Source organism: Punica granatum, chromosome 8, assembly GCF_007655135.1.
Source record: "Punica granatum isolate Tunisia-2019 chromosome 8, ASM765513v2, whole genome shotgun sequence".
NCBI lineage: Eukaryota > Viridiplantae > Streptophyta > Magnoliopsida > Myrtales > Lythraceae > Punica > Punica granatum.
In genome coordinates, this window is record NC_045134.1 from 7,346,973 (window position 1) to 7,371,198 (window position 24,226).

General features: G+C 37.7%; 3 protein-coding genes and 1 long non-coding RNA gene across 7 annotated transcripts; 2 read left to right on the forward strand and 2 right to left on the reverse strand.

Moving 5' to 3' along the window:
• The first annotated feature begins 1,101 nt into the window (after window positions 1-1,101).
• On the forward strand, window positions 1,102-2,041 carry LOC116215943. Its single transcript, XR_004158589.1, has 2 exons — window positions 1,102-1,393; window positions 1,628-2,041. It is a non-coding gene; the product is annotated as an uncharacterized LOC116215943 (long non-coding RNA).
• A 414-nt stretch (window positions 2,042-2,455) lies between these two features.
• LOC116215942 (cyclin-A2-1-like) lies at window positions 2,456-7,309 on the reverse strand. Of its 2 annotated transcripts, none has more exons than XM_031551770.1 (12): window positions 7,139-7,309; window positions 5,692-6,050; window positions 5,168-5,453; window positions 4,887-5,014; window positions 4,504-4,596; window positions 4,232-4,365; window positions 4,060-4,135; window positions 3,869-3,945; window positions 3,743-3,776; window positions 3,508-3,657; window positions 3,273-3,407; window positions 2,456-2,969 (listed from the first exon to the last, which is right to left on the reverse strand). In XM_031551770.1, the coding sequence occupies exons 2-12, from the start codon at window positions 5,986-5,988 to the stop codon at window positions 2,910-2,912; spliced, it is 1,470 nt and encodes a 489-aa protein (XP_031407630.1). In that variant the 5' UTR covers window positions 5,989-6,050; window positions 7,139-7,309; the 3' UTR covers window positions 2,456-2,909. The 2 variants fall into 2 exon arrangements, with proteins under 2 accessions (XP_031407630.1, XP_031407631.1); XM_031551771.1 differs by lacking the exon at window positions 7,139-7,309 and adding an exon at window positions 6,708-6,864.
• A 7,528-nt stretch (window positions 7,310-14,837) lies between these two features.
• LOC116187225 (photosynthetic NDH subunit of subcomplex B 3, chloroplastic) lies at window positions 14,838-16,768 on the reverse strand. Its single transcript, XM_031515868.1, has 6 exons — window positions 16,482-16,768; window positions 16,151-16,264; window positions 16,007-16,060; window positions 15,604-15,666; window positions 15,354-15,416; window positions 14,838-15,169 (listed from the first exon to the last, which is right to left on the reverse strand). Exons 1-6 carry the CDS (start codon window positions 16,686-16,688, stop codon window positions 15,134-15,136), a joined length of 537 nt encoding a protein of 178 aa, XP_031371728.1. The 5' UTR covers window positions 16,689-16,768; the 3' UTR covers window positions 14,838-15,133.
• Window positions 16,769-19,006: 2,238 nt separating this feature from the next.
• LOC116215851 (gibberellin 3-beta-dioxygenase 1-like) lies at window positions 19,007-24,226 on the forward strand. Of its 3 annotated transcripts, none has more exons than XM_031551640.1 (3): window positions 19,007-19,397; window positions 22,391-22,859; window positions 23,312-24,226. In XM_031551640.1, exons 2-3 carry the CDS (start codon window positions 22,576-22,578, stop codon window positions 23,895-23,897), a joined length of 870 nt encoding a protein of 289 aa, XP_031407500.1. In that variant the 5' UTR covers window positions 19,007-19,397; window positions 22,391-22,575; the 3' UTR covers window positions 23,898-24,226. The 3 variants fall into 3 exon arrangements, with proteins under 3 accessions (XP_031407500.1, XP_031407499.1, XP_031407498.1); XM_031551639.1 differs by having other exon boundaries at window positions 19,007-19,384; XM_031551638.1 differs by lacking the exon at window positions 19,007-19,397 and having other exon boundaries at window positions 21,783-22,859.

Consider the following 24,226-nt stretch of genomic DNA (forward strand, 5'->3'; position numbering starts at 1 on the left):
CGATGTTACTGAAGTCAGAGCATCTAGTATACAAAGCTCGTCCTTCTCTAGACTTGAGACCCGCTTGTGCTGGAGCTTGTATATACATATATATTTTTTGTTAATTTATTATAAATAAATAAATGAATAAATAAAGTCATTTTTTTTCTATGACTTATGATATATTAATAGATGTAATATTGATTGAGAATATAGATTTGTTATTGTCATGTTGTTACTCTCTTTTTTTAATTGAAATTTTTACATTTATTTGTAATATACTAATATAGATTATTTTATTTATTTTTTCATAGATATTTATTCAAACATAGTATAGGGTATAATACTAAATCCAATACAATTTCCCATATGAATAGTTATATTTTTTTAATGAATATATGAATAGTTATATTAAATAATATACATATTGCAATTATTGATATTGAAAAAATAGGATAATTCGTACATTTTGTAATAACATGAGTTAATCTTAAAAGTTCAATATCCATATAACATATTGGACATATGGTATATGTGTCACTTTGCAAGGGGCCCCAAGAGGAGTCCCTAATCCGATCCCCCCCCTGGTCCCTTTCCACGCGCGACCACCTAGCCCTTCGGGGTTGGTTTTTTTAATTTAATTCATTTGTTTTCTTCAAATTTCTCATTTGTCTTTTATTTTTTAAAATAATTTTGTAAATTTTCACTTGAGTCTATACGGATTTGAGCCCCCCGTCCCTTTCCACGCGCGACCACCTAGCCCTTCGGGGTTGGTTTTTTTAATTTAATTCATTTATTTTCTTCAAATTTCTCATTTGTCTTTTATTTTTTAAAATAATTTTGTAAATTTTCACTTGAGTCTATACGGATTTGAGCCCACCCCACCCCCCCTGGTCCCTTTCCACGCGCGACCACCTAGCCCTTCGGGGTTGGTTTTTTTAATTTAATTTATTTATTTTCTTTAAAATAATTTTGTAAATTTTCACTTAGATCTACACAAATTTGAGCTCATCTACGATCCAAAAGTTTAAGCTCATAGGTTACTAGACCTAAACCTTATATAAACTTGCGGTTTCTGCGTGGGACACATATCTCAACAACGTATTTGGCTGATATTTCTGTCAATATGTTTCCCAGTAGGCTGGTGCGACCGCATTGACAGAGTCCATATTGGAAGGAGATGGGCAGCTCGCATTTAAGAAGCTGGCGACCGCAACCCAGCTTGAAACCCTGATCGATGCCTAGAATCGAAGGCGAAGTGGAGTCTGGCCAGGCAAGGTGGAGGGTATTGTATGCTCCTCAGATCCCAAGCTTACTCTCCGTGGACTCCCCACCGTTGATCCTCTCAAATCCATAAACAAGCAACATATCTTTCGGTACCGAGGTCGAAGTCCAGCTTGGGAGACGTCTCCAGGTAAAGCCTCATGTCTCTGTTTCCCCCGCACTTCATCTGTATTCGGCTTTTTGCGCTAAGTTTTCGAGACGCTAATTATGGATATCAGTTGCGGTACAAATCATAAGCACAATCAGTACTTGTATGCCATTGTATGATGAAAGTAAATATCTTTCGGGTAGCATGGACATCGGAGACATGGAAGTGCTGCATTAGCAATGACATAGCTTTTAACCCATTTTTCGTGTTTTCCAGGCCTCGATTGTTAGGCAGATGAAGGATTTGTAGATGGCCATGCAGTGAAACTTGACCTACCGGCTCACAAGCTGTCTACGTGTTCTCCTGCAATCTGCTCCATCCAAGTGCCTCCTCTTTGAATACTCGGCTACTACTCTGGGCTAAGATACGAGATCTTGGCGCGGAGGGTAGAGTTCTCCACGAGCCAAACCCGGTTCGCTCTTTTTGTTTTTCTCTCAATTTTCTTGGTTTTGGAGATCGAATTGTTATATCTGATGATGTAAGTATGCATTCATACTTTTGCTCAGAAATGTATGAGCTTTGTAACGAGTCTGTACAGCGTCAGATCGTAGGCTACGGGATTAGTGGCAAAATAAACTAACTATTTATTTTACTCGATAGTAATGGAAGTTGAAGGAGATTTCCGATGAATCACGGCTGAAGGTCCCGATTGTTTCGCTTGTTCTCACCTGCACTTGCTTTTGTTTCTGTACTAGGCAAACATGATCCTTTAATTTCCTGATTTTGACCTGATCGGCTTGGACCGAGGAACGGTAGCCCTCAACTGTAGGCACAGCAGCCTCAACGAGAAATTCTTGCTTAGACATTCCCCAGACGATTCTCTGGTGATCAGGTCAAGGTCGAGCCCATTAAGTTATACTTGCAGTTGCAGCTGAGGTCGAGCATAAATGAGGATACTCGGCTGAGCTCGAGTTCTACCAGTTGAGCCTAATGGTACCAGCTTGACTTGATAGTCCGATACGCAATAACACACCCTTATTACAATCAAAAGCACTGCATTGCAATTGATGTAGCTTAAAAGACAGTTGAAGATAAGCAAAAGAATGAAGAGATAAAAATAAATCTTTTCTTCTTCTTTTTTTCCCTATAAATAGCTTCAAAGTACGAAACGTCTCCAAGAAGTTCGATAAATACCATTGCAAGTTTGCAACTGAACTAATGGTATCCTAAAATCTCTTAGAGTTCCTAGAGGCTAGGACACTCATAAGATTTATTTCGATGGGGAAGATTCAGTGGGGTTAACTAACCTGAACAATGTGTCACGACGCTCTACATAGCTCCCCGGTCAAAGACACGGGGTTTGGAAATTTTACAAACAATGAGTAATACGAAAATTAGCAGAGACCGAGAGAAAAATAAATTAATTAAACGGCTGAATTGGGATTATATATTTTCACGAATGGTATGGAGGTTAAGTTCATCCTCGAGGTACCGCATGGAATGTGGATCTGCACAACAGTTATGAGTCAGGGCGATTCCTCAAGGCAATGATTGGCTGTTAATCTTTGAACAGTGATCCCACAGGGTCTTTAGGAGTCAGAGTCGCCACGAATTTGAACTGCCATGACAAGTAAAAGCATTGCCGGTCAATGAATACTTCAGGGCATTTGATGATTCATTTCTTGTTAAAAACAAGATCTTGGGAAACAAATTATACTTTCATAATATTGAAAACTGAATAAATCAGGGTGCCTTTTGGTATGAGAATTTCAGTTTCCATCAAAGAGATCGGAATTCGACCACCCCCTTTGCCACAGACGTTGGTGAGGCTACTTATCCAAAAAGAGTAAAACTAGAAAATGCTAATTCTTTTGGAAAAACCAAAGACTAGGATTCACCAGAGTCATGTTCATCAATTTACCTTTCGTTGTCTGTACTTTTCTCGAATAGCATTCAGTGAGCAGCCACTAGTATTCCGCTGCAGATCTTCCAATGCAAGAACTGTTGTCTTCAGCTCTGATGCCTTGTAATTGGTGTAATGCTCCAGAGTAGGATTCTGCAGTAGGTGCATATATGAGTACACTCAAAGGTCAGATATAAAAATTTCTGGATGGACAAGAGAAGATGAGAACATATGTTTAAGAGAGAACTCATACCCAGGGATGATCTGATGGATTTAATGTCCATCTAGCAAGGAATATCGAGGATGCAGCTGTTAGGGAAGGCAAGAATTTGAGGAAGCTATACTCTATGAGAGTTAACTCTGCTAAATAGTTCGCCAGAAATTCTAGCTCAATAGAAGATTCCTGGAAAAGTAATTATTAAAATTTATTAGCTTTGAATTTACACCAAAGATTTTTAACTGTTTGAGCACTCGGGAGCAGTGCATACCGTATAAGAAACTTGAGCTGCTTGGATGAATCTCCTGAAATCAGAGATAGCGCACCATGAAGATATTATACAATGCTTTTCTATTTATCATTTACATGGACGGTATATGGATGATGAATTCATTACCTCAGGAATGGTTTCACAGTTGGAACAGAGAACTGAAAGTGCAAGAGATTTAGAACTCGACTCTCCATTTTCAGTACCTGCCAACAATTCCATGAGGTTCTTAGATGTGTCAACTGTTGAAGTCTATGAGATATGGAGTAGAAGCAACTTTAGATAAAATACATGAATAAGATTGAGAATATATTACTCACCTCTTCTTTAGTATAAGTATTGTCTGTAATAAAGCAAAATTCTTCCACCCGGGGGGCACAAATTTCCTCATATTTCCTTCAAGACACCAAAAGGAAAATGGCCATATTAATATTATTAGGAAAAGCACTAAAGTTGTCATTTCCACAGGACTATACTAAATAGAAATCTTACGAGGCAATTAACATGCAAGTAACCCCAAGCAGTTGAAGTCTTTGCTTTTCAATATAATTTTGCGAGAGAAACCGGTCGATGAGATTCACTGTGAGGTAAAGTGTGTCTGCAGCTAGCTTATATTCTTCAGAAACCTGAGACAAAATATCAATCATGAATGCAAATCAATCCACCAATAATATTTTCTTTTAGAAAATCCAAGTAAGGATTTAACATAAGGCACAAAATACAGTCTGCTGTCAAAGATAATGTCTCTAATTGACAACACCAACCTCCACAAGCCAGTCGATCAGAATTCCTCGCATGTTAGGAGTGATATCTTGCTGTAATGTTTCCATATAATTGGTTGATGGTCTCCGGTCAAGCTGTAAAAAGAGAAATTATAGATTAGATATTTGTGAGCTGGGGTTGCTTTCGTATATGCAAGCACCACCATTTCTTATAAAGAACTTAAAACATAGGTTTGATGGTGAAGAGATATTGGAATTTTTTGTTCTCCTTTTCTTTTTCTAAATGAAATGGAACCCATTATAGCAGCTGCAGGAGGAGGTGTTAAATCTATACTGGGAAACAGAAGGTCCAAACAACACGAAAACACAAATTGCAACAGACTGACAGGATCAGATTCACTTGGAGCAACAATGGTGATACCGACCTCTAATATGCGGACATTCTTGAATATATCATTAGCATATGGGATGCAAGCTTGAGGATCTTTAAGCTTTGAGTCAATATCTACAATGCCTGTACAGCTTGCGCCTCCTGGCTTCTCACAATCCATATCTACAGCACAAGCTAGAGAGCATTAGCATCACAATGTAATTTTATTAAGAAAAGTTCTTGTGATGAACTTCATATGGTAATACTTATTATCGTCAATGACTAACAAGGATTTACTGACAGTCATGAAAGAGTACGTCGATCAGTAGACCTAACCTTCTTTCGAAGTACCAATGCATTCATCAGGATTTTCAGAAGTCTCCACTATTGGATGCAAATCCCCCACATTCACTAAGGAAGGAGACAAACTTTGATTTACTGTTCCCTCATTTATCTGTTTTGACAGATCAGTCAACTTCAGAGACTCTCCAACCCTTATTTTGGACAATTCCTTGGCCAACTCTGCTTTGACATCCTTTTGGAACATCGGGACTTTTACATTTTCATCCAGCACCACTTCCTTACTCTTCTTTGCAGGGGCTTTTTTAATATGCTTGGCATTCTGTCAACAAGAAAGAAAACGGCCCTTAAGATCAGATTATACGGCAACTAAAAGGATCAGTTACATAGACTTGAATATTCTTGTCCATATATCAGTGAAAGCGACATTTTGTGGAATCAAATTATCTATCGATTGTTGCGCACACATAGCTGCTGGGTACATTAAAACGAAAACTTTAACCTATTAAATGACTATGAATACGAAGTCATATCCCGAACAGCATTGCTCTAAGCCTAACCTGACTTTTGGCTGCTCTGACATGGTTCACATGCACATTGTCACATAAGATGTTGGTTACTTCCTTCAGTACTGCTCTTCTCTTATGCTCAAAACCTGCAGCACCAGCCGCAGATGTTTTGTTCTCATCCAATGCTGCTCTTTTGGCATTTGCAAGAATGCCACGCTTCTGCTCCTGCTTAAAGGAGGGTCTTGAGGATTGGAGGATCCCTGTTGATGAGCCCAACGTTTTAGCTCGCGCTCTTGTGATCCGGACCCCAGACACTTCCCTGGTCTCAGCTCTATTTTCTAAATTCATGTCGCCTTCCTTCTTATCGGGAACCAAGCCACAGCATCAAATTGAATTGCTCATCATTGTGCCTATAACCACAAATTTAACAGAAACCATAAGATGCGTCAAAGAAAAAGTAGTTGGTTAATAAAAGATCTCCGACTATAGATCCCTACTCGAGAGTGCTCAGAAATTGAAGGTGTGAACTTGAAACAATGAAAAAGCTCACAAACGACTCATCTTTCCTAGAAGCATCATTCAACATGCATAAGAACACAATTTGTTTTTTAAAAGAGAAATAAGGTCATCCATCCCAGTAGCTCCCTTCTAGTGAATTTGAATTTCTGTCAAATTGATAGATTCAGAACCGAGACCTCCCTATCATGCAAAAGCCAATTGCTGAATACAACCTACTTCCTGCACTCCTTACTCCCCTTATTCAAATCTTGCTTCCATCGTACACTTAAGCAGTTTCAAGACGGAAAACAAAAACGTTACGACCACGAGTTTTATCTGTGGCAAGTCGTACAATAGTAAGAAGAAACATTAAGCACGTTCCCAGAGCAAAGGTGGTACTTTAGTAAGTTCAGGCAGTAAACAAGCTGCATAGCACACTTTTCCAGACTAGTGTTGATGAATGAACAATTCCACGAAGGTACCAATTGTAGAAGCTCAATCATCATCATAGATCGAAAGAAAAGAACAAAGGAACAAAGAAGAAAGGAGCAGACATTCGAGGTCCTTACGGTGCGAGCCTTACAGCTGTACTCATCGTTGAGGACTCAGAGGAGCACCAAAAAAGTTTCAAAATTCAAATTAAAAAAAAAATTGAAGCTGAGAATTCAAAATCATCCTCAAATTCAGGATCTGCGCAGAAAAAGGAGATGAACGGACGCTGTTACTCAGCTCAAAAACAGAGGAAACAGCTCACTGTCGGAACCAGAGCCCGCAGTGCATCCGAAACACCACGCACGATTCAAAAGAACCAAAGAGAAACCAAGGAAATCTGGAGTTCAACAGGCAGCGGAGCTGTGGCGGCGAGTCTCGGCCACAGATCTATGCAGCAGAACGCAAATCGGAGCTCAACCGCAGCTAACACAGCACAAACGAAACAGCACGACAATGCGACCAAATCAGTAAGGCCGGAGAGCGAGAGCGAGGGAGGAGGTGAGCTTACGGCGCCGCCGCTGCTGCTGCTGCTGCTGTAGAGCTCTCTCACCTCTCAGTCAGTGGAGGAGAGGGAGGGAGAGGGGGAGAGAGAGCTCTAGAGAGAGAAAGCTTCGCCTTCAGTCAAGGGGAGAGAGAGAGAGGGATATATAGGGGGGAGAGCAGAGGGGAGCGTGAGGGGAGCTTAGTGAGGGAGTGAGAGGGTGAGGGGTGAGCGGGAGAAGCGGTACAGTTCAAACTTACGAATTCTCCTCCCCTACTCCCCTCGTGCTGTGTTTTCCTTTTTCTTTTTTTTTCCCCCTTTATTTCTCTATTTCCATTTCCATTTCCATGGCGGATGGCGACGCCCATAGATGGACTTATAATAACTAGATGACACGTACAGAGTTTTTGGGTCGTATGATGTTCTTGTGTTAATATCTTTTGAAGAGTCAAACATAAAATCTATTAATATCTACGCTAGAGGTTTTGATGCCTATATATTTTAAGTTTTGATATTGTTCAAATCTGCAATCATAAAAAGTAATAATTTAATAATTTAAAAAGATTTTAAAACTCTTTTCTACTTAATTGTGTAAATTTTCTGACTTCTATCATAATATATATTTAATTATATTTAATGAATTGCAACGTGTCGCAATCATATTAAATCAAATATCCTTCATTAATTCGCTGAATATAAAAAGATACTCCATGTATGAACTTCTTTGTCCTATATGACGCAATATGAAGAATGATCCCGACTTTTATAATTGGGGTTTTTACCTAAAATGACCCATGATTTGTCCGTTTTGTCAAATCTATCATATGTTTTTTTTATCAAATCTATCCCATGGTTTACTTTTTACATCAAATTTATCCCAGCGTTATCTTTTCCGTCAATATCTAACGGTCGTGCTGACGTGACACGTGAAGAGATAGTGGGCCACACTTGCCACGTAGGCGCCACATCGGCACGGTCGTTAGATATCGACGGAAAAGATAACGTCGGGATAGATTTGATACAAAAAGTAAACCATGGGATAAATTTGACAAAAAAAAAGTATAGAATAGATTTGACAAAACGAGCAAACCATAGACCATTTTAGGTAAATATCCCTTTATAATTTATATAAATGTCACAATAGAAGATGAATTTATTTTCTTTATTTATTATTATTTTATTTTAAGGGGTTGCAGTATATTCCGAAGAAACTCTTTTTATACCATATCCAACTTTAGCTCGAACATTTCGATATCGATAGAACAAAAGTGACAGGTGACACGTAATTCTAAAGTCCTCTACAATATTCATCCAGTTGGTGTTCGAGACATGCTATAGACCAATTGTAAAAGGCTTGCATTTTCTTCGCTGCCAGCCAACATGCATGTATATAGGTTCCCAATTTGAAAGAGGGCATTGAGAGTATGTGGATTTATTGAAAGCTGCATATAATAAAGCCTGAATCGGGTCAATAACGGACATGATGTTGTTCTATTTCTCGGTTGCGGTTGGTTTAGCTCTTTCGCGTTGTTCCTTGCCCGCGCAATAACTGTCGGGATCACCTCTAATAATGACGGTGATAACAATAATAATTCTAATAAAGTGCAATATTAATTTTGAATGAAAATGTATCCATGAATTTATTTCAATCCCAACCGCGCCTTTCAATGTTTTTCAATGAATGAAAAGTTTATTTATTTCGTGCATTGAAATAAAAATATGAAAGACCGACATTTCGAACAGAAAATAAGAATGATACTGCAATTCAACCAATCAGGAGCCGACGATAGTAAAAGGTACGTGATTTTGATGCGACAGTTCTGCTCGAATTCAATTATCAAGCAGTGTACGACTCGAGAAGATGATGATTCCGATTTAGTTAAGACTTGATTGAGATAAAAAGATGGTCATCTTAGGTATTGATTATGTTAAAGCATAATTTATTGATTTATTAATGTTATTGTTATTGTTTTCTTTTTAATTAGGTTCTTTGCCCATGCGTTGCGTGGGATTTTTACGACAAAAAAATTTTTATTAACATATTTCGAGCTTAATATTTATGCTAAATACTTTAATTATTTTCATGAGAGATCAAAGTGTATTTATTTTAATCAAATCTCATATAATTATTTAAGTTTTGAGGATAATTTTTAAACAAATAATTTTCTTTTTTATTTTTGGGTATGTATGTTCATTATTTATACATATATATTACAATTACATCATTCTTTATTTGCATTTAATTCATGTAAATACACCATTAATATATTAATATAGTATTTATTTTCTTTGAGATAGCATTTTTTAATTCAGGATATTATTTACACATTTACTTTTATGACCTTACAATATCTAAAAGGTTACATTTTAACCCTATTTAATGCGTGTGATACAATTTTATATATGTGTGTATATATATTTCTAATAGGATTAAAACGGCTTGTTAATTATCTCCTTGGCGTTATGAATTTTTCAAATTGTCACAATTCACAATAAATATTCGATATTTTACGGAGTATAAACGATGAGACTTTTTTCAAACATCTTTTGTATCTTTTTCCATGCATAGTAGTTGTTTAATTGACTTCTTATATTTAGCAACCATTACTAACTTGCCGTCTTTTGATGGTAAAGTTGGTAAAACAACAAATCATGGCCTACACCTTCCCGTCGCAATCATATCTCTTGGTGAAACAAAATGTACCATATTTAAACTTACGATATCGTTTAATTTCTACAATATCTTAAATCTACGATTACATTAAAAATCTGATATATTTCGAATATTTATATTTTAACACATATATTATAAATTTTAATGTTGTTTTTTCTTGTGAAAACTCGCCTATATAAGAGTGATAGCATATACAGACGATATATATATATATATGTATATGTATATATAATTTTCATTTGACTCAATTTACACTGAATATTTTTGGAGGCTATACATGTCATGTTCATAATTATTTTCCTATTTGGACAATCAAAAGAAAATTGATGATTTGAAGGCACGTGTTCAATTTTAATTAAGAAATTTAGGTGCATACTATAATTAGTAATTAATTAAGCTTAGTTTAGCTTGGCCTAGCTGTTCTACATTTGCATCTTACCCATAAATTTTGTTTTCAAACTTTGTTGAAATAAGAATTTAAATTGGAAGATTCCTTTGCTAAACAAATACGTCTCACAAGCTTGTGAAATTATACTAATCATACGTGGAGTTGACATTTCTGGTAAATCTATATATGGAGTTGACATAATAAGTACAATGATATAAAATAATTATTACGACGGAATGATTTGACCCGCACATTTTGGTATATCAATAGAGATTCGTGAAAAGGAAAAATCCGAATGGATTACCACTTTCCATGGAGAAGTCGGTATAACCATATCAAGAGAAGCTACTACACGAATGGTTGGCTCGAGGATCCTCTTGATGGGATTACCTTGCTTGTATATATTGTCAAATTACAGCAATATCTGAACAATCTAAATATTCGTTGTAATTTGCTTAATGTATGTAATAACAGAGAACAGAAAAAAGGACATAACGAGGAGTATCAGATTTTTCGACTAACCAAGCGCATATTAGACAGGTCATTAGACTTTTCATTACCTTCATAAAAAAATTATTTTAATGATAATATAAATGAAATTAAAAATGGAATAAACCTTGTTAGGTAAAGTGTTGGGCCACACCTTATAAAGGTGAATCCACGAGCGTATTCAAAATTGTGCAAATTTCAGCGCCCAGTGGGCCCATAAGATTCTTCATGTGGTGGCCCACTAACTAATGAACAAGCGAGACAAGTCAAATGGTAATGGGCCAACATAGTGGGCCCATCACATTTCCTAAGCTTAGGGCCCGGAATGTGGAAAGAACTTGCATGGTGTGAAATTAAACAAACGATGAATTATCATGAACGATCTCAATACAACATGTAATGCTGCTAATGCACATTTAAAAATGTCTCATAATTGACTAATAAACGACTACCTGGTCCTAACCAACCAAGTCGACATCCCGAGTCAGAATGATTTGACATTCTTACATATACGCCATTCAACGATTGGTTCAGATCATCGCTTACACGATTAATTGAGTTTATATAGTAATTTCTTGTCGGATACGATATAAGTGAAGAAGGCGATTAAACAAATTCGGAAATTGAACTTCGGAAATATACCTAAAAAATGTTTTCAATTTGTAAAACTTTTGGATAGCTCCATTGCATGTGGTTGTCTTCATCACCAAAAGTGGCCTTACAAACAAAAGAAGAAAGAATAAAAAGTTGGTCTTCCATGAAATGCTGCTTGTAGGGTCAATTAGGAGCTATAGCAGTCCGCTCCAAAGACAAATTGAGGGAAAAAGAAAACAATAGAACATTTTTGAAATATCTGAGATGGAATTCGAAGATGGTTTTGTCCTACTCCCCGTGGTTTTTGCCCGTGTTTATTATGGGAAAGCCGGTTCCAAAGTTCGATTAGTATTGCCGCCTGTCCGAAACTCTGTACATGAATAGGATTAGTCGTTTAAGTATGTCACAGAAATCAGAGCGTATGTAATTCAAACCCGAAAGAGTGAGATGTTACGCGATAAAAGAGTTCGACATAACACTAAAGAGGGGAAAAATATAGAGGAAAGTGGTGCTTAAGTTCCTTTTTGACTTGTACAGCCAAACGCTCCGTTTTGTATCCATTTGTCAAACTCAATAGATAAGAAAATTTGAAAAAGAAGATCTATGGATGAGCAAAGTTCCATGTGCAAGCATTTATCGCACCTTATCCTCTTTCCCCAGCGGGGCTCCACTAAGTCAGATATGTATTATCTAAAAAATGATCTAAAACGATCAAACATAAGTTGGTTCAAGAGTTCGACGCTTATTCTTCTTAAGTAAGGTATCGGGTTTGAGTCATTATTAATGCAGAAAATACATTCTCTTAATGGACCGACCCAGATCGACTGGATTAGTTAAGATCCAATTAGATTTTTGAATATTAAGATTCGCGCAAAAAAAAATAAAAGAGTCTAAGACTCAAAGGAGGAGGAAAAATTACACTTACACCCCTAAACTACAGGAGCGGAATAGCTTTACCCCAAAAGATTATGTTTTAGGTGCATTTAGCCCTCGATTATGATGTGGGGAAAATGTTTCCAACATTACGATTTATTTCCGAACGAAATGGACAACACTTGACATCATCGACCGTGCACAACACATGACTTTTCCATCCAATTTTAATGGAATATGAATTTACATTCTCTCCGAATCATAATTTAGGGAATAAATGTGCTTAATAATTGATTTTCGAGTGCAAAAGCGCCGAACATGCGTAAGTTCTCAAAAGTTCATCAGCACTATCTACTTACCATCAAAAAAGAACTTTAGCAACAGTCCATATTTGTAAGGTTTGTTTGCATATATATTGCATCTCTTAAATTCAATAAATGTCAATGAGAAGAAAAAGATGCGTCATTATTTGAAGCGGTGAACTTGGAATGCAAAAATATTCGTTTAAGAAGATCATTTCCTTTATCCATTATCGGGGCAATAGATTTGAGAATGAGACCTCATTCCTAGCGGAAAAGGAAAAATCTACTAGAGGAAAAGCAGACAAAGTAAAAAAAAAATTAAAAAAAATAAGAAAGAAAGAAAAATATTTTTAAATGGTAAATCACCTTTTTTCTTCTCTCGAAAATTACCACAAAAAATGAACTGGGAATCTAACAAATGTCGATGCCAAGCGCTTTGATTATAGTTGATATGAAACAGTTTTATTAATATATTATCTTTCATCTTAGTAAAATCATGGTCTAATCGGATAGGATGATGCCGAGGCAAGATATCTCGCCTAATAATCAATTATAATACATAAAAGTCGAGTAGTAGGAGGAGAAAGAGTTCTCATACTCAAAAATCAAAACGCTCAACTCTTTTTTTTTAAGAATATTTTTATTTTCCAGGCAATAAATCTCTCTTGAAATTGTAAATGAACATAAAAAAATTATAAAAACTTTTAAAATCCATATTAATATTAAATACACTAAGAAAACAACATATCTCATTATCAATGCAATATTAATCTTTTAAATATTGTTTTCATTAATCATATCATTGTCATATCTATCTAGATAAAAGCATATTGACTTTTGTTTCTTATAATAAAAAATATTATAAAAATTATGATAGATAAGTTTTTATAATAATTGAAAAAATATACATTATACTCTGTTTTTAACTATGTAATTTTTTTTACTCCTCAAATTTTAAAATAAAAATATAAACTTATTTATCAAAAGTAATTTAGATACAACAGTAGAGAAAATTTAATATAATATAAAATTTCAAAAAGTAAGGAATCTAGTTTCAGATGAGAGTAAGTACTGTTTTTATAATAAGACTATTTGTTACAAAAGTTACACTACAGAAAAATTAAATTTTAAGAAAATTTTCATTTACTATACAAAATTTTACTTTTTAAATTGGAAAAATTTATGTTATTTCAATATAAATTCCAGACATAAGTATTCACAAATAAGGCATATTTACTGAGATATTATATAGCGTGTGTATATATAGAGAGAGACATGATCTCAAAACATAATGCGATGAATTATTCAGAGTTTTTTCAAAATCAATCGATTATCATTTCTGGATTATCATATATAAATTTTGAGTGATGCTACATGCATGTAAACTTCATTTTGCTACTCCTCCCTCTCTAAATACTTTAGCTTTTGTTTATTTTAATTTAAGCGAATCATTGTTGCTCATTATTGTATTGTAGATAGCAAATAGAATAAATTTTCTAAAAATAAATTATTTTTTTCGATTATAATAGAAGCCTAATGCCTAATACAAAGAAAGAGAAATACTTTGTTTGGTTTCTTAGTATGATTTTAAAATCACACTTTAACTTAATTCTACCAACAATAAAACAAAATAACTCATACAAAGTCAAAGGGTGAAGCTCATTTATACCACTTTTTTTCCACAACAAAATAAAATAACTCATACAAAGTCAAAGGGTGTGTCCCATACATAACCATTTATACAACTTTTTCAAAATTAAAATATGATTTTAAAATGTTACTTACAAAGCAAACGCAGAATAATAGTGTGTTTGGTTTTAGAGTTGAGTTGAATTTTGATTTTAATTGATTTGTAATGATTGTGATGTTAAATTATGAAAAAAAAGTGTGAAAAAGTAATGAATAGTTGAAAAAAATAATGATTGTATTATTGAATTATAGAAAAAGTAATGAATAGTTGAGAGAATTTATAATTAAAAATTGAATTGAATAATTAAAAAAATTGAAGACAAATGAAAAAATAATAATTGTGTTGTTGACTTTTGTTATGTAGTGAGTAGAGTTAAAGTTAGAGTTAAAATCTTAAAATCGGATTTAGAAATCAGATAGGGCAAAATAACTAATAAAAGGGTACAAGTAATTTTATTAGTATCGAACCTGCAACTTTTAGGTCAACAGACGAGATGTGTGCCATTATGCTACATAGTAAAATATTCTTTTTTCGATAAATTAAACTTTTCAATATATATTGAGTACATTACAATTTAGTTGATTTTCTTATACAATATGCATTATGCGGGCTCCACCTAATTTCTCTAATTTTAGGCGTAAAGAAGGTAACTGAAAAAAAAAAAAAAAAGAGGAGAAGAAGCTGATCCCTACCCTCTGTCAACTGTTAAATCCTGATTCATGAATGTACCAGATCGTGTCGTATTCCATATAAAAACATACGCGCAAATTTAGGATCCAAATGATTGTCCATCACTAAAGTCATTGATTACTAAAATGTACACAATGTTTGCCGGCATCTATGTACACGTAAATGTCATTGCTCATATGGTCGGACAGTAACTGCATACGAACTAAAAAACGGAAGCATGTGACTGCGATAGTATCGAGATCTCTACATGGCAGAATAGAGCATGAGAGGGTGATGCGGAGCATCAACGACTGGATCGACTAATGTCTTTGCCCTCGATCGATCACTTCTTCCTTTGAGGCAACCTTTGGACTACAACCTGAAACCAACATAGGGAGGGTCAGAATTGATCGAGTTCAACCTTTTATCCTTTCTGGTGTTATACCATCGCGGGAATTGCGGGATCCAAACGAGTTAGAACATGTCCGTGACGTCGCCGGCTATACTGTATGCTTATAATAGTAGTCGAACTTCGAGGTCAGAATGTCTGTTCGTGACCTTACCTTTCCGGAGTTCTGTTTGTTGCCCACGATAGTTTGACAAGCGAGTCTCCATGATTCGGGTTTCTGCCAAACAAAGCCATTGTTAGGGAGCCGATCGGTACAGCACGAGTAAGGAACATGAAGGCATTTCTTTTCCGAGCATCAGAAGGAAAGAAGCATAACATCTCCTCTGTATCTGTTGATAAGTATTCCAAAAGAAACTAATTCCATTAACCGTTCCACATTTAACTTAGAAGTGCGTGGAGCTCACTTTCTTCAAGTATCGGAGTTCGGTGTTAGTTCTCTCATTTAGCAGATCTTTCCCGTCAACAATCTGCAGAACAGAACGAGGGCAGCCTATTAGATAACTCGAGATGCTCCCGATGATACACATGTTCCATGTTCGAATCAAAGGACAGTAAACAACTCCAAACAGAATCGCTTATAAAAACAAGATTATTGTATTATGGCAATGTCGATCCCTTCGGTCTAAGCAAACGGCTTGATTTTTGCTTCTCAATGTTCTCACGCTTCTAATTGGCCCAATAAGAAGACATCGGCACGACCATACAAGAATGAGGCAAACCGGTTCCTATTCGAGTGCTCTATTAAATCAAATGCATTCAAGACTTGGTTATCGGTTGGCAAAGGAGGTATTGGCCGATCAAATTTACCTCCACAATGCAAGTCCCGCAGCTCCCACCACCTCCACAATTCATCACTTTCCCCTGCATTCGGCGAAAACGAAGTTATTCGAGTGCCAGACACGACATCAGGACGGTCGAGCAAATTATTACAAAGGGCAAAAGGTGCTCTACATAGGCAGCATAGAGCTCAATCTTATCGTCCAGCATGATGTTCCGAAGCAGCTTCTCCCCACTTATCGCCTCCGCCTTATCCAAGGGGTACGACCCATCCGGCCCCGGTTTCGGCTGCAACCACACACCAACACCAACTGTTTTATATCGAGTTCCATCGGCTTATAATTAACATATACGAAGCTCGTGCTTCTACATTACATTCCCCTCGAATATTCACGGACTAATCATCGCGAACTTTGGGAAACAATGACATAAGGAAACACAAAGAGAAGTGAGTCATCTGTCAAGCAGAGATCAGATGGATAAATATATATGCATACATATATACCCCGATGAACTCGAGCTTGATGACGGGCTTATCCGGGGCGGCCGGCGAGGCATCGGTTGAGGCTGCGGAGATGGGGAAGGATGATGAAGCAGCAGGCGAAGGGGGTGTCTTCCTAGGCATAAGCGTGATGGGCTTTCTGCAACTTCCGTACTTGGATGGAAACTCATGCTGTGGAACAGACAGCGCTGTGTATCTCAGCGACGCCATTCTCCTCCTCCTCCTCCTCCTTCAGTAGCTCTGCTTCAGTTTCTTCGGAGGACAAATGTCTGGTCCCAGTTGTTTCCCGGCGTTCGTGGTTGTAGCGTGAAGATTGCTGTAAGGGTACTTCGGTAAATTTAATTGGTCTCCCCGTGATGGTCAATTTCATTCGGCCCCTTGGGGTGAGGATGGTCCAAAATCCACCACGTAAAGTGTAAACCCTATGCTCGAAATCTCACTAATCATATATAATTTTTATTTACCAACAAAAGTGTTGGCTGGGTGGTAAGCAGCTCACCCTCGTAAGGAAAAGAACACACGTTCGAATCCCGAGAAGCGCTCTTGTTGGGAGGGAGAATAATTTTTAATGCTCGATTTTCCGATTGGATTAGTCAGACTCCATTGGGTTTCTTGATACCAGAGTACACATCGAAAAAAATATATATAATTTTTATTTGTGGCTTTCGTCTGTAGTGAGATTACAATGTGTCCTTTAACTTATTGACTGAAACTATTATTCGGGAATTTACTGGCTCGGCCACGTAGTGTTTCTAGAAGGTTTCGTGCTTCACACTTCATGTGAAGTTCACCTCATCTAGGGGCCATTCGGTCCGTGGGATTGTTCCTAGGATTCTGAAAGTCCCACTGAACAATCCCTTAGTTCATTTGATTTTCGAATTGAAATCTTGCTCATCTTAATTTAACTTTATTTTTCATTCAATTCAACAATACAATCATTACTTTTTTCTTATATATTTTTTGCTAATTTAATAATAAATTATATATATATATATATATATTTTTAACTATTTTTATAAATAATTTTTTAATAATAAATTCTCTATATACTTTCATATACATATATCAATTTTTTAATAATAAAAGTATCTATACATACATATATATATATATATATATATTCTTACATATTAATATATTTATTAATACTTATAATCATTGCACAAAATCAAGTTGTGCCAGATTATTATCCAACTCGAAAATGAAACACAATAAGCTTAATTTCCCCATGTTTGGAGGGAGTGAAGCTCGGGAAGTCCAAATTAGGATTATCGGGCTCCAAAATTTTATTTGGAAAAATGATTCTCACTGAAAGAGGTGATTTCCTGGAGTAAAAGTTTTTCTTCGGGAATAATATCTTTTTTATTTGACCTTCTTACCATCGTCGGAAACAAAGTAGTTTATTTGACCTTATTTTTCCGGCAATATAGCATTCAGTGTAACTTAACAAATTCAAACTAAGCGCCTAACAGAATTTGCCGGTTGTGCCAGTAAGATCATCACGTATTACAATACAAGTAAAGCATGCACAGGATATGTTATAATTCAACGTCCAAGAATATTTCTTTTGCTCAGTTGTAATAAGGATTTTATTATTACCTTAAAAAAAGAATGCAAGATGCCTAATGAAATTTACAAGGTCAAGAAATTGGAGCAAACTACAAAAGAGATCCCCAGTGAAAACCAATAAGGGAGAATACTCGGGTCCATAAATCCCTGCAGTTTGTTTTGGAATGGAGTGGAATTTGACTCAACTCCATTCTAACTATAAATAATTATATTTATTTGAAATTGTAATGATTGTGTCATTGAATTATGGGAAAAAGTAATGAATAGTTGTGAGAGAGTAATAATTGTGTTGTTGAATTATAGAAAAAATAACAAACAGTTGAAAGAATTTAATATTAAAAATTGAATTGAATGATAGTTAAAATAAAAAATTAAATAACTCGGCTAGCCAACGGAAGATTACAAGATCATTAACATACCCATGATGGGGCAATGGATAGCTCACTCAATGCTCGTAAGATCCTCATGAAATTACTTTTTTAGTCATCGTCATGTACGATGGATTATGTTGTTTCCTAATTTGGACCAAGTAAAGGGCCACTATACTAGCCAACGAAGAAGACGACCAAATAATTAGCAATAGAATGTCCTTTTCTTCTGGCTCAGTTGATTGACGAATCAGACTGTGGTTTTTCGTTAGTTTTTTGTCACTTTGCCATAGCATTTACAACGATTAATAACTATAATATCGTCATTCGAAGTCATCAAAAGGTTCTGCTCAAACCCGAGATTCCGTAAGGTTTTCGCGAACTGATAGTTCACTTGTTGGGTAAGGGTCTTTCGCAGCACCCTTCCGGAGATGGTCACAATATCAACTTGTTACATGAAATTTCATAGTAGAAAATCAGCACAGAGAAAATCTGAGAAAGGTTATGGGCCATTGAAGCCCAATCGTCTTGAGCCAAATGGGCACAACTCGGCCCAAACGCTAAACTCTCTCTCCCACATTTTTTGAGCGATTACCATGGCGGGAATCTGCGCCTGGGAGTGGGAGGGACTGCGCCGCCTAAAGATACCGCAGCACCGTTCATGGCCGCCCCGACCAGCGGCGGTAGACGGCGATGCCACCCTCCATCCACAAACCTAACTCTTAGGCTCACTCGGTTTCTCACAATCTAGCGTCTGTTTCGGCAGTCATTTCTGTCCCCAGGTCCAAACCCTAGCCTCAGCTCCCCTTCCTTCGTCCATCTCGTGGCAGAGGTGGAAGGACCGGGGATTCCAGCTCTGCGACGAATCCTGATCATCACCGGCGAGGAACAGAGCGTTCACTGATTTACATGGAGCTTGATGGTGGATAGACAGTGCAATGTGAGGTCTGCAATGGCTATGATTTGCAGGTGAGATGCATAGGTAATTCATTCCCTACAGCTTGAATATTTGATCTCCCCACTCATCCGCACATCGATACTGCAATTTTGCTTGCTCTGTGAATTTGGCATCATCGGGAACGTATTTTGCCGATCCACTGTAGTTCGTGCTATGCAAAATTTTGGGCAGCAATGATCTCGCGATGTCATTGGCAATTTTGAACTCTATAGATATTGCATCAGGTCTATGATGAGTAATGTATCAGAATTACTCAAAAATATCATGTCAATTATAGTATGAATAGGAATTTTTCGGAGTGATCCTCCTCTGGTTGAGCTTGCATAGATATTCTATTCTGGACCGAGTCGATGAGATGAGAATCTGCAAATGGCCGGGAATACTCCGGTTGGGGTAGCCCAGTCCAGTTGCATGGTCTCAGCTCGATCCGAGTCTGTACCGTCTTGGCTAATGATGGCATCTGCTTACTAAGTAACCTATATACCAAGGTTGAATATCTGACCCCCCCTAGAGGCTAGAGCATGTCGGCAAATCTCTGAAGTGTGAATAAAAGTTGCCGAATGGTCTTCCATTCATTTCAAAGTGATCGAGAGCTTTAAACTTACGAAAGTATAGTTGATTTTTGCTCTCATGTATGTCGGCGAATCTCCGAAGCACGAAGGAAATATCGCCGGATGAATCCCTTCGATTGTCTTCCATTTGCTTAGAGTGAAAGCAACGGGAAGCTACCGACTGTCGACGCACGGTCTGGTTTTGCTCTCACGTGTGTTTTGTTTTCAAGTCATTGAAATCATTCCCTATGGAAAGTTTCCCCTATCAAAAGTCAATCTCTTGCACATCATCCGTGCCATTTTAGTAAAACTTCTCCACTCCACTCCACTCCACCTAACTTCCAAGGTCTAAAATCTTAGTAGGAGTTGGCAGACCGGGCAGCATTCGAATTTCCATCCTCTATATGATTTTCGGTTTCGCTATCTCGTACATCCTCTCCTTCTTCGAGCTTTGGTCGAAGACACGAAGTTACAAAACTTTTTTTTATTTTTTGATGGACCGTTCCGTGGCCTTGTTCTTTAAGCTTCTTGAAAAGTATCGACCACAGAATATTTTTGTCACATCAAAATGTTTGCTTTCACTGTCCAAATGTCAATCCCCTGAGGCACTCAATCTGATACCATGTCCTGTCTCTTCACCTCTCGCGGGCCTCATCCCTGACGACATTAATCTGGAAAAGAGAAGTCTCATGAAGGTTTTGTCCTATGTAGCCTTTTTCCCATGACAACTCCCAATTCTCAATGCTGCATCAAACTCCTCCACGTGTAGCAAGCAATTCAGCATTACATACATGATCAATCATATTCTCATGCTCGTAAGAGGAAGTAGTGACCAACCGAGGGCTTTGACTGTACGCGCTGTCTGGATTTGAATTCATGCACTTGACAATCGGGGAAAAACGTATTTAAATGAGATGCATGCCATTTCAAAAATTATGTAGATTTTCGTGTGTAGAGATGTGATGGGATGAAAGAATTTTGGAGGATGATTAAGGAGTCTAATCGATTTGGTTAAGAGACTGATGTAGAACTCTTGAATTTGGATGCATGGTATCCCTTTTGAAGATTGCTGTGGGCTTTTTTTTTAGGTATAAGGTGGTATTTGATCAATAGCAAGAATGAGAGAAATTTTGTTAGGGATAAAGATCATAAATTAGTAAAAAATAACTTATTTTATTAAGTCAAAGATTTTTTTATTTATTTCATTAAGTTATTTTTTTTAACTTAATATTTAAGTAGTTTAAACCATCTTCTTTCATCCTTTTATTTTTCCTTATAATTAACTTGTACCTAACTTTTGAATAATTATTTAATTAAGTCAAAATAAACCCATTCTATTTTTCTTTTTTTCATGAGATAATTCTTTTGGCATTTTTTATTTGGGCAATAGAGTGGGTCTTAATGCAGCACCAACTCTTCCCACTTGGCCTCTTTCTACTAGTAGACAAAGTCATGTCGTCCACTGTCGACAAAAGCAATAGAAAGAATTTTCAAAGAAAAGGAAAAACTTAGAAAAGGGAAAAATCAGAAGGGAAGAATGGAAGACACACTTATCGAGCAAACATTTCATTTTTAACTGTTGCGAGTCTCGGAGATGCCAAAACTTTCTGCATCGTTTGTTCCCTCTTCTTGTCCCATTCAACCATCTTCCCCTCCCCCCCCACATCCTTCCAAAACCACTAACAAACAGGTCTCTCCAAACATAAACGGCCGCCCCCCCTATCTAATCCCCACAACATATTCAATTTTTAATCCAAACATTTACTTAATATTTATTTACGCCTCACTTATATTTGTTTGCATGTGCAATTTGCATACATGCATAGACTAAAAATCTGATGGGGATGTGCATATGATGCGTGCTTGCTCATGTCATTAGCATAAACTGTTAGCGAAGATCACGCTGCTCATCTTATATTCCGATTCTGGTTGTTGCATATTCCGTCGTGCCCAACTACGAAAATCTTGGCATCTCTGTCCCGATAGAGCTTATCGGCTAGACCTGTGTGGCTTCCTGAAAGTCACCCCTTGTCTGTAATGTTAGGTGATTAAAGAGGCATGAGTTTCATTTATGATGTGAACTCATACTTGACCACATGAATTTATCAGAGAGTACGTACAGGGGACATTCATGAGAAATTATGAAGCATCTGCATCGGATAGGTACAGAGTGGGACATAACAGATACAGAGTCCAAATAATTTACAAGTTACAGCCTGCACATCGGTTGCACTCGAGCAGGGGTGTTATGTCAACAACTCTTGGATGTTTAGGTCTTCATACATTTACTGTGTCGAGTCGATTTACATGTGAATCTGCATGCATATAGACATGTATGTATTGTATATAAGTGCGCGTTTTGCGCCATTTTGTGCATTGGTTGACAAACGCTGAGAGAGACCAAATCACTTCCTTTTGCTTCTCTGAATCCCTTCTGCTCCCTTTTCTCCATGGCTACTCTCTCAGAAGCATACAGGAACACACCTCTGCACCCTCACCATATTATCCCTCTAGACTTTCAATCTGTCGAACGCGTTCCGGAATCACATTCATGGCAAGACGACAGTCTTCCACTTAGAATCCAGTCGCCGGAAAGCGGGGAGGAGGCATCGCTGCCCATCATTGACCTCGGCGACTCCGAAGCCTTAAAGATGGTGGGTCCAGCATGTGAGGCGTGGGGCATGTTCCAAGTCATAAACCATGGCATTTCTACAACCCTTATAAGGGATGTCGAGTCGGAGGCTAGGAGGTTCTTCTCTCTCCCGGCTAAAGAGAAGATGAAGGCTCTCCGTTCTCCTGGCGGAGCTGCTGGGTATGGAGTCGCCCGAATAACACCGTTCTTCAATAAGTTCATGTGGCATGAAGGGTTCACCATTGTGGGATCTCCCATGGACCACGCTAGGGAGGTTTGGCCTCATGGATATCGAAGGTTTTGGTGAGTTTCCCTCTTCTCTAATAAGAACTTGCACATTTTAGGGCACATACATGTACGACCTAATCGATTAATTAATCGTGTTCATGCTTCATGCATGTATCCGGTCATAATTTCTAGCTACGGATTCGGTGGAAGGTCCAGTTAATAATAAGTTTTCGCGAGACTCTTTAAGCATACGCTTTGATCTTATTTTTCTATCCGAGTTATTCGATACGAGAATAACGACGGTGGCCGGGACATATCATGTGACGCCGTGGGTACTTGGTAATCATGGAATTTTTTTTTTCATGTGTAAGTCGATTTGATAGAAGAATGCATGTCTTGATCCAACGATGCAGAACTTACCGTCGAGTGGTTTTCCTAGTTTTAATTTTGAATGGCTTCTATCTCATTTCACATATTATTAGTTGCTTAATAGTGCGACTGATTTCCAACTTTCCCTGCGAATGTAGTGAAGTGATGGAAGAGTACCAGAAGAAGACGAAAGATCTCTCCGAGAGGCTCCTCATCCTGATCCTGAAATCCCTCGGCATACCCGAGGAACACATCGAGTGGCCGAGGTCCGCAGCCTACCAGGGCGGGCCAGCCCCGTGCACGGCCCTGCAGCTCAACTCCTACCCATCCTGCCCGGACCCGGCCAGGGCAATGGGTCTGGCCCAACACACGGACTCCTTCCTCCTCACGGTCCTCCACCAGGTCAGTGGCATAAACGGTCTCCAAGTCCTGAAGGAGGGGGCGGGGTGGGTCCGCGTCGTGCCCTTGGAAGGGGCACTAGTGGTCAATGTGGGTGACATGCTCCACATCATGTCTAATGGATTGTTCCCCAGCGTCCTCCACCGGGCTGTCGTGGATAAGACCAGCCACAGGATGTCAATGGCCTACTTCTATGGGCCCCCGGCGGATTACCGCGTCGCCCCCATCCCAAGAGGCTGCCCGAGCCAGGCTCCACTCCAGTTTCGACCCGTGACCGTCAGGGAGTACATTGAGATGAAGGCAAAGAATCTTGATGGCGCGCTATCGGGAATCAGGGTGAGATGATAAAAGACCGTTTCTCCACATATCTATAATAATAAATGAACCGCCGCAAAATCAAAACTTGGCTTCCATTTCCAGTTTTATTTATTTGCATTCGGTAGGCTCGTATCTATTACTAAGTACTGTTAGTCGAGATTTGTGAATTACGCAATTCGAAGCAACGAATTCGCACCGTTACTAGCAGTGCAGGGGATGAGTATATAACTCAATAATAATAGTTTAGAAGCATAAGATACCTGGTGGGGTTGCAATTCTCGCCCATGAAACATAACAAAAAAAAACAAAAGGAGGAAAAATGTTGACAAGAAGGGAAAAAAAAAAGGAGAAAAACG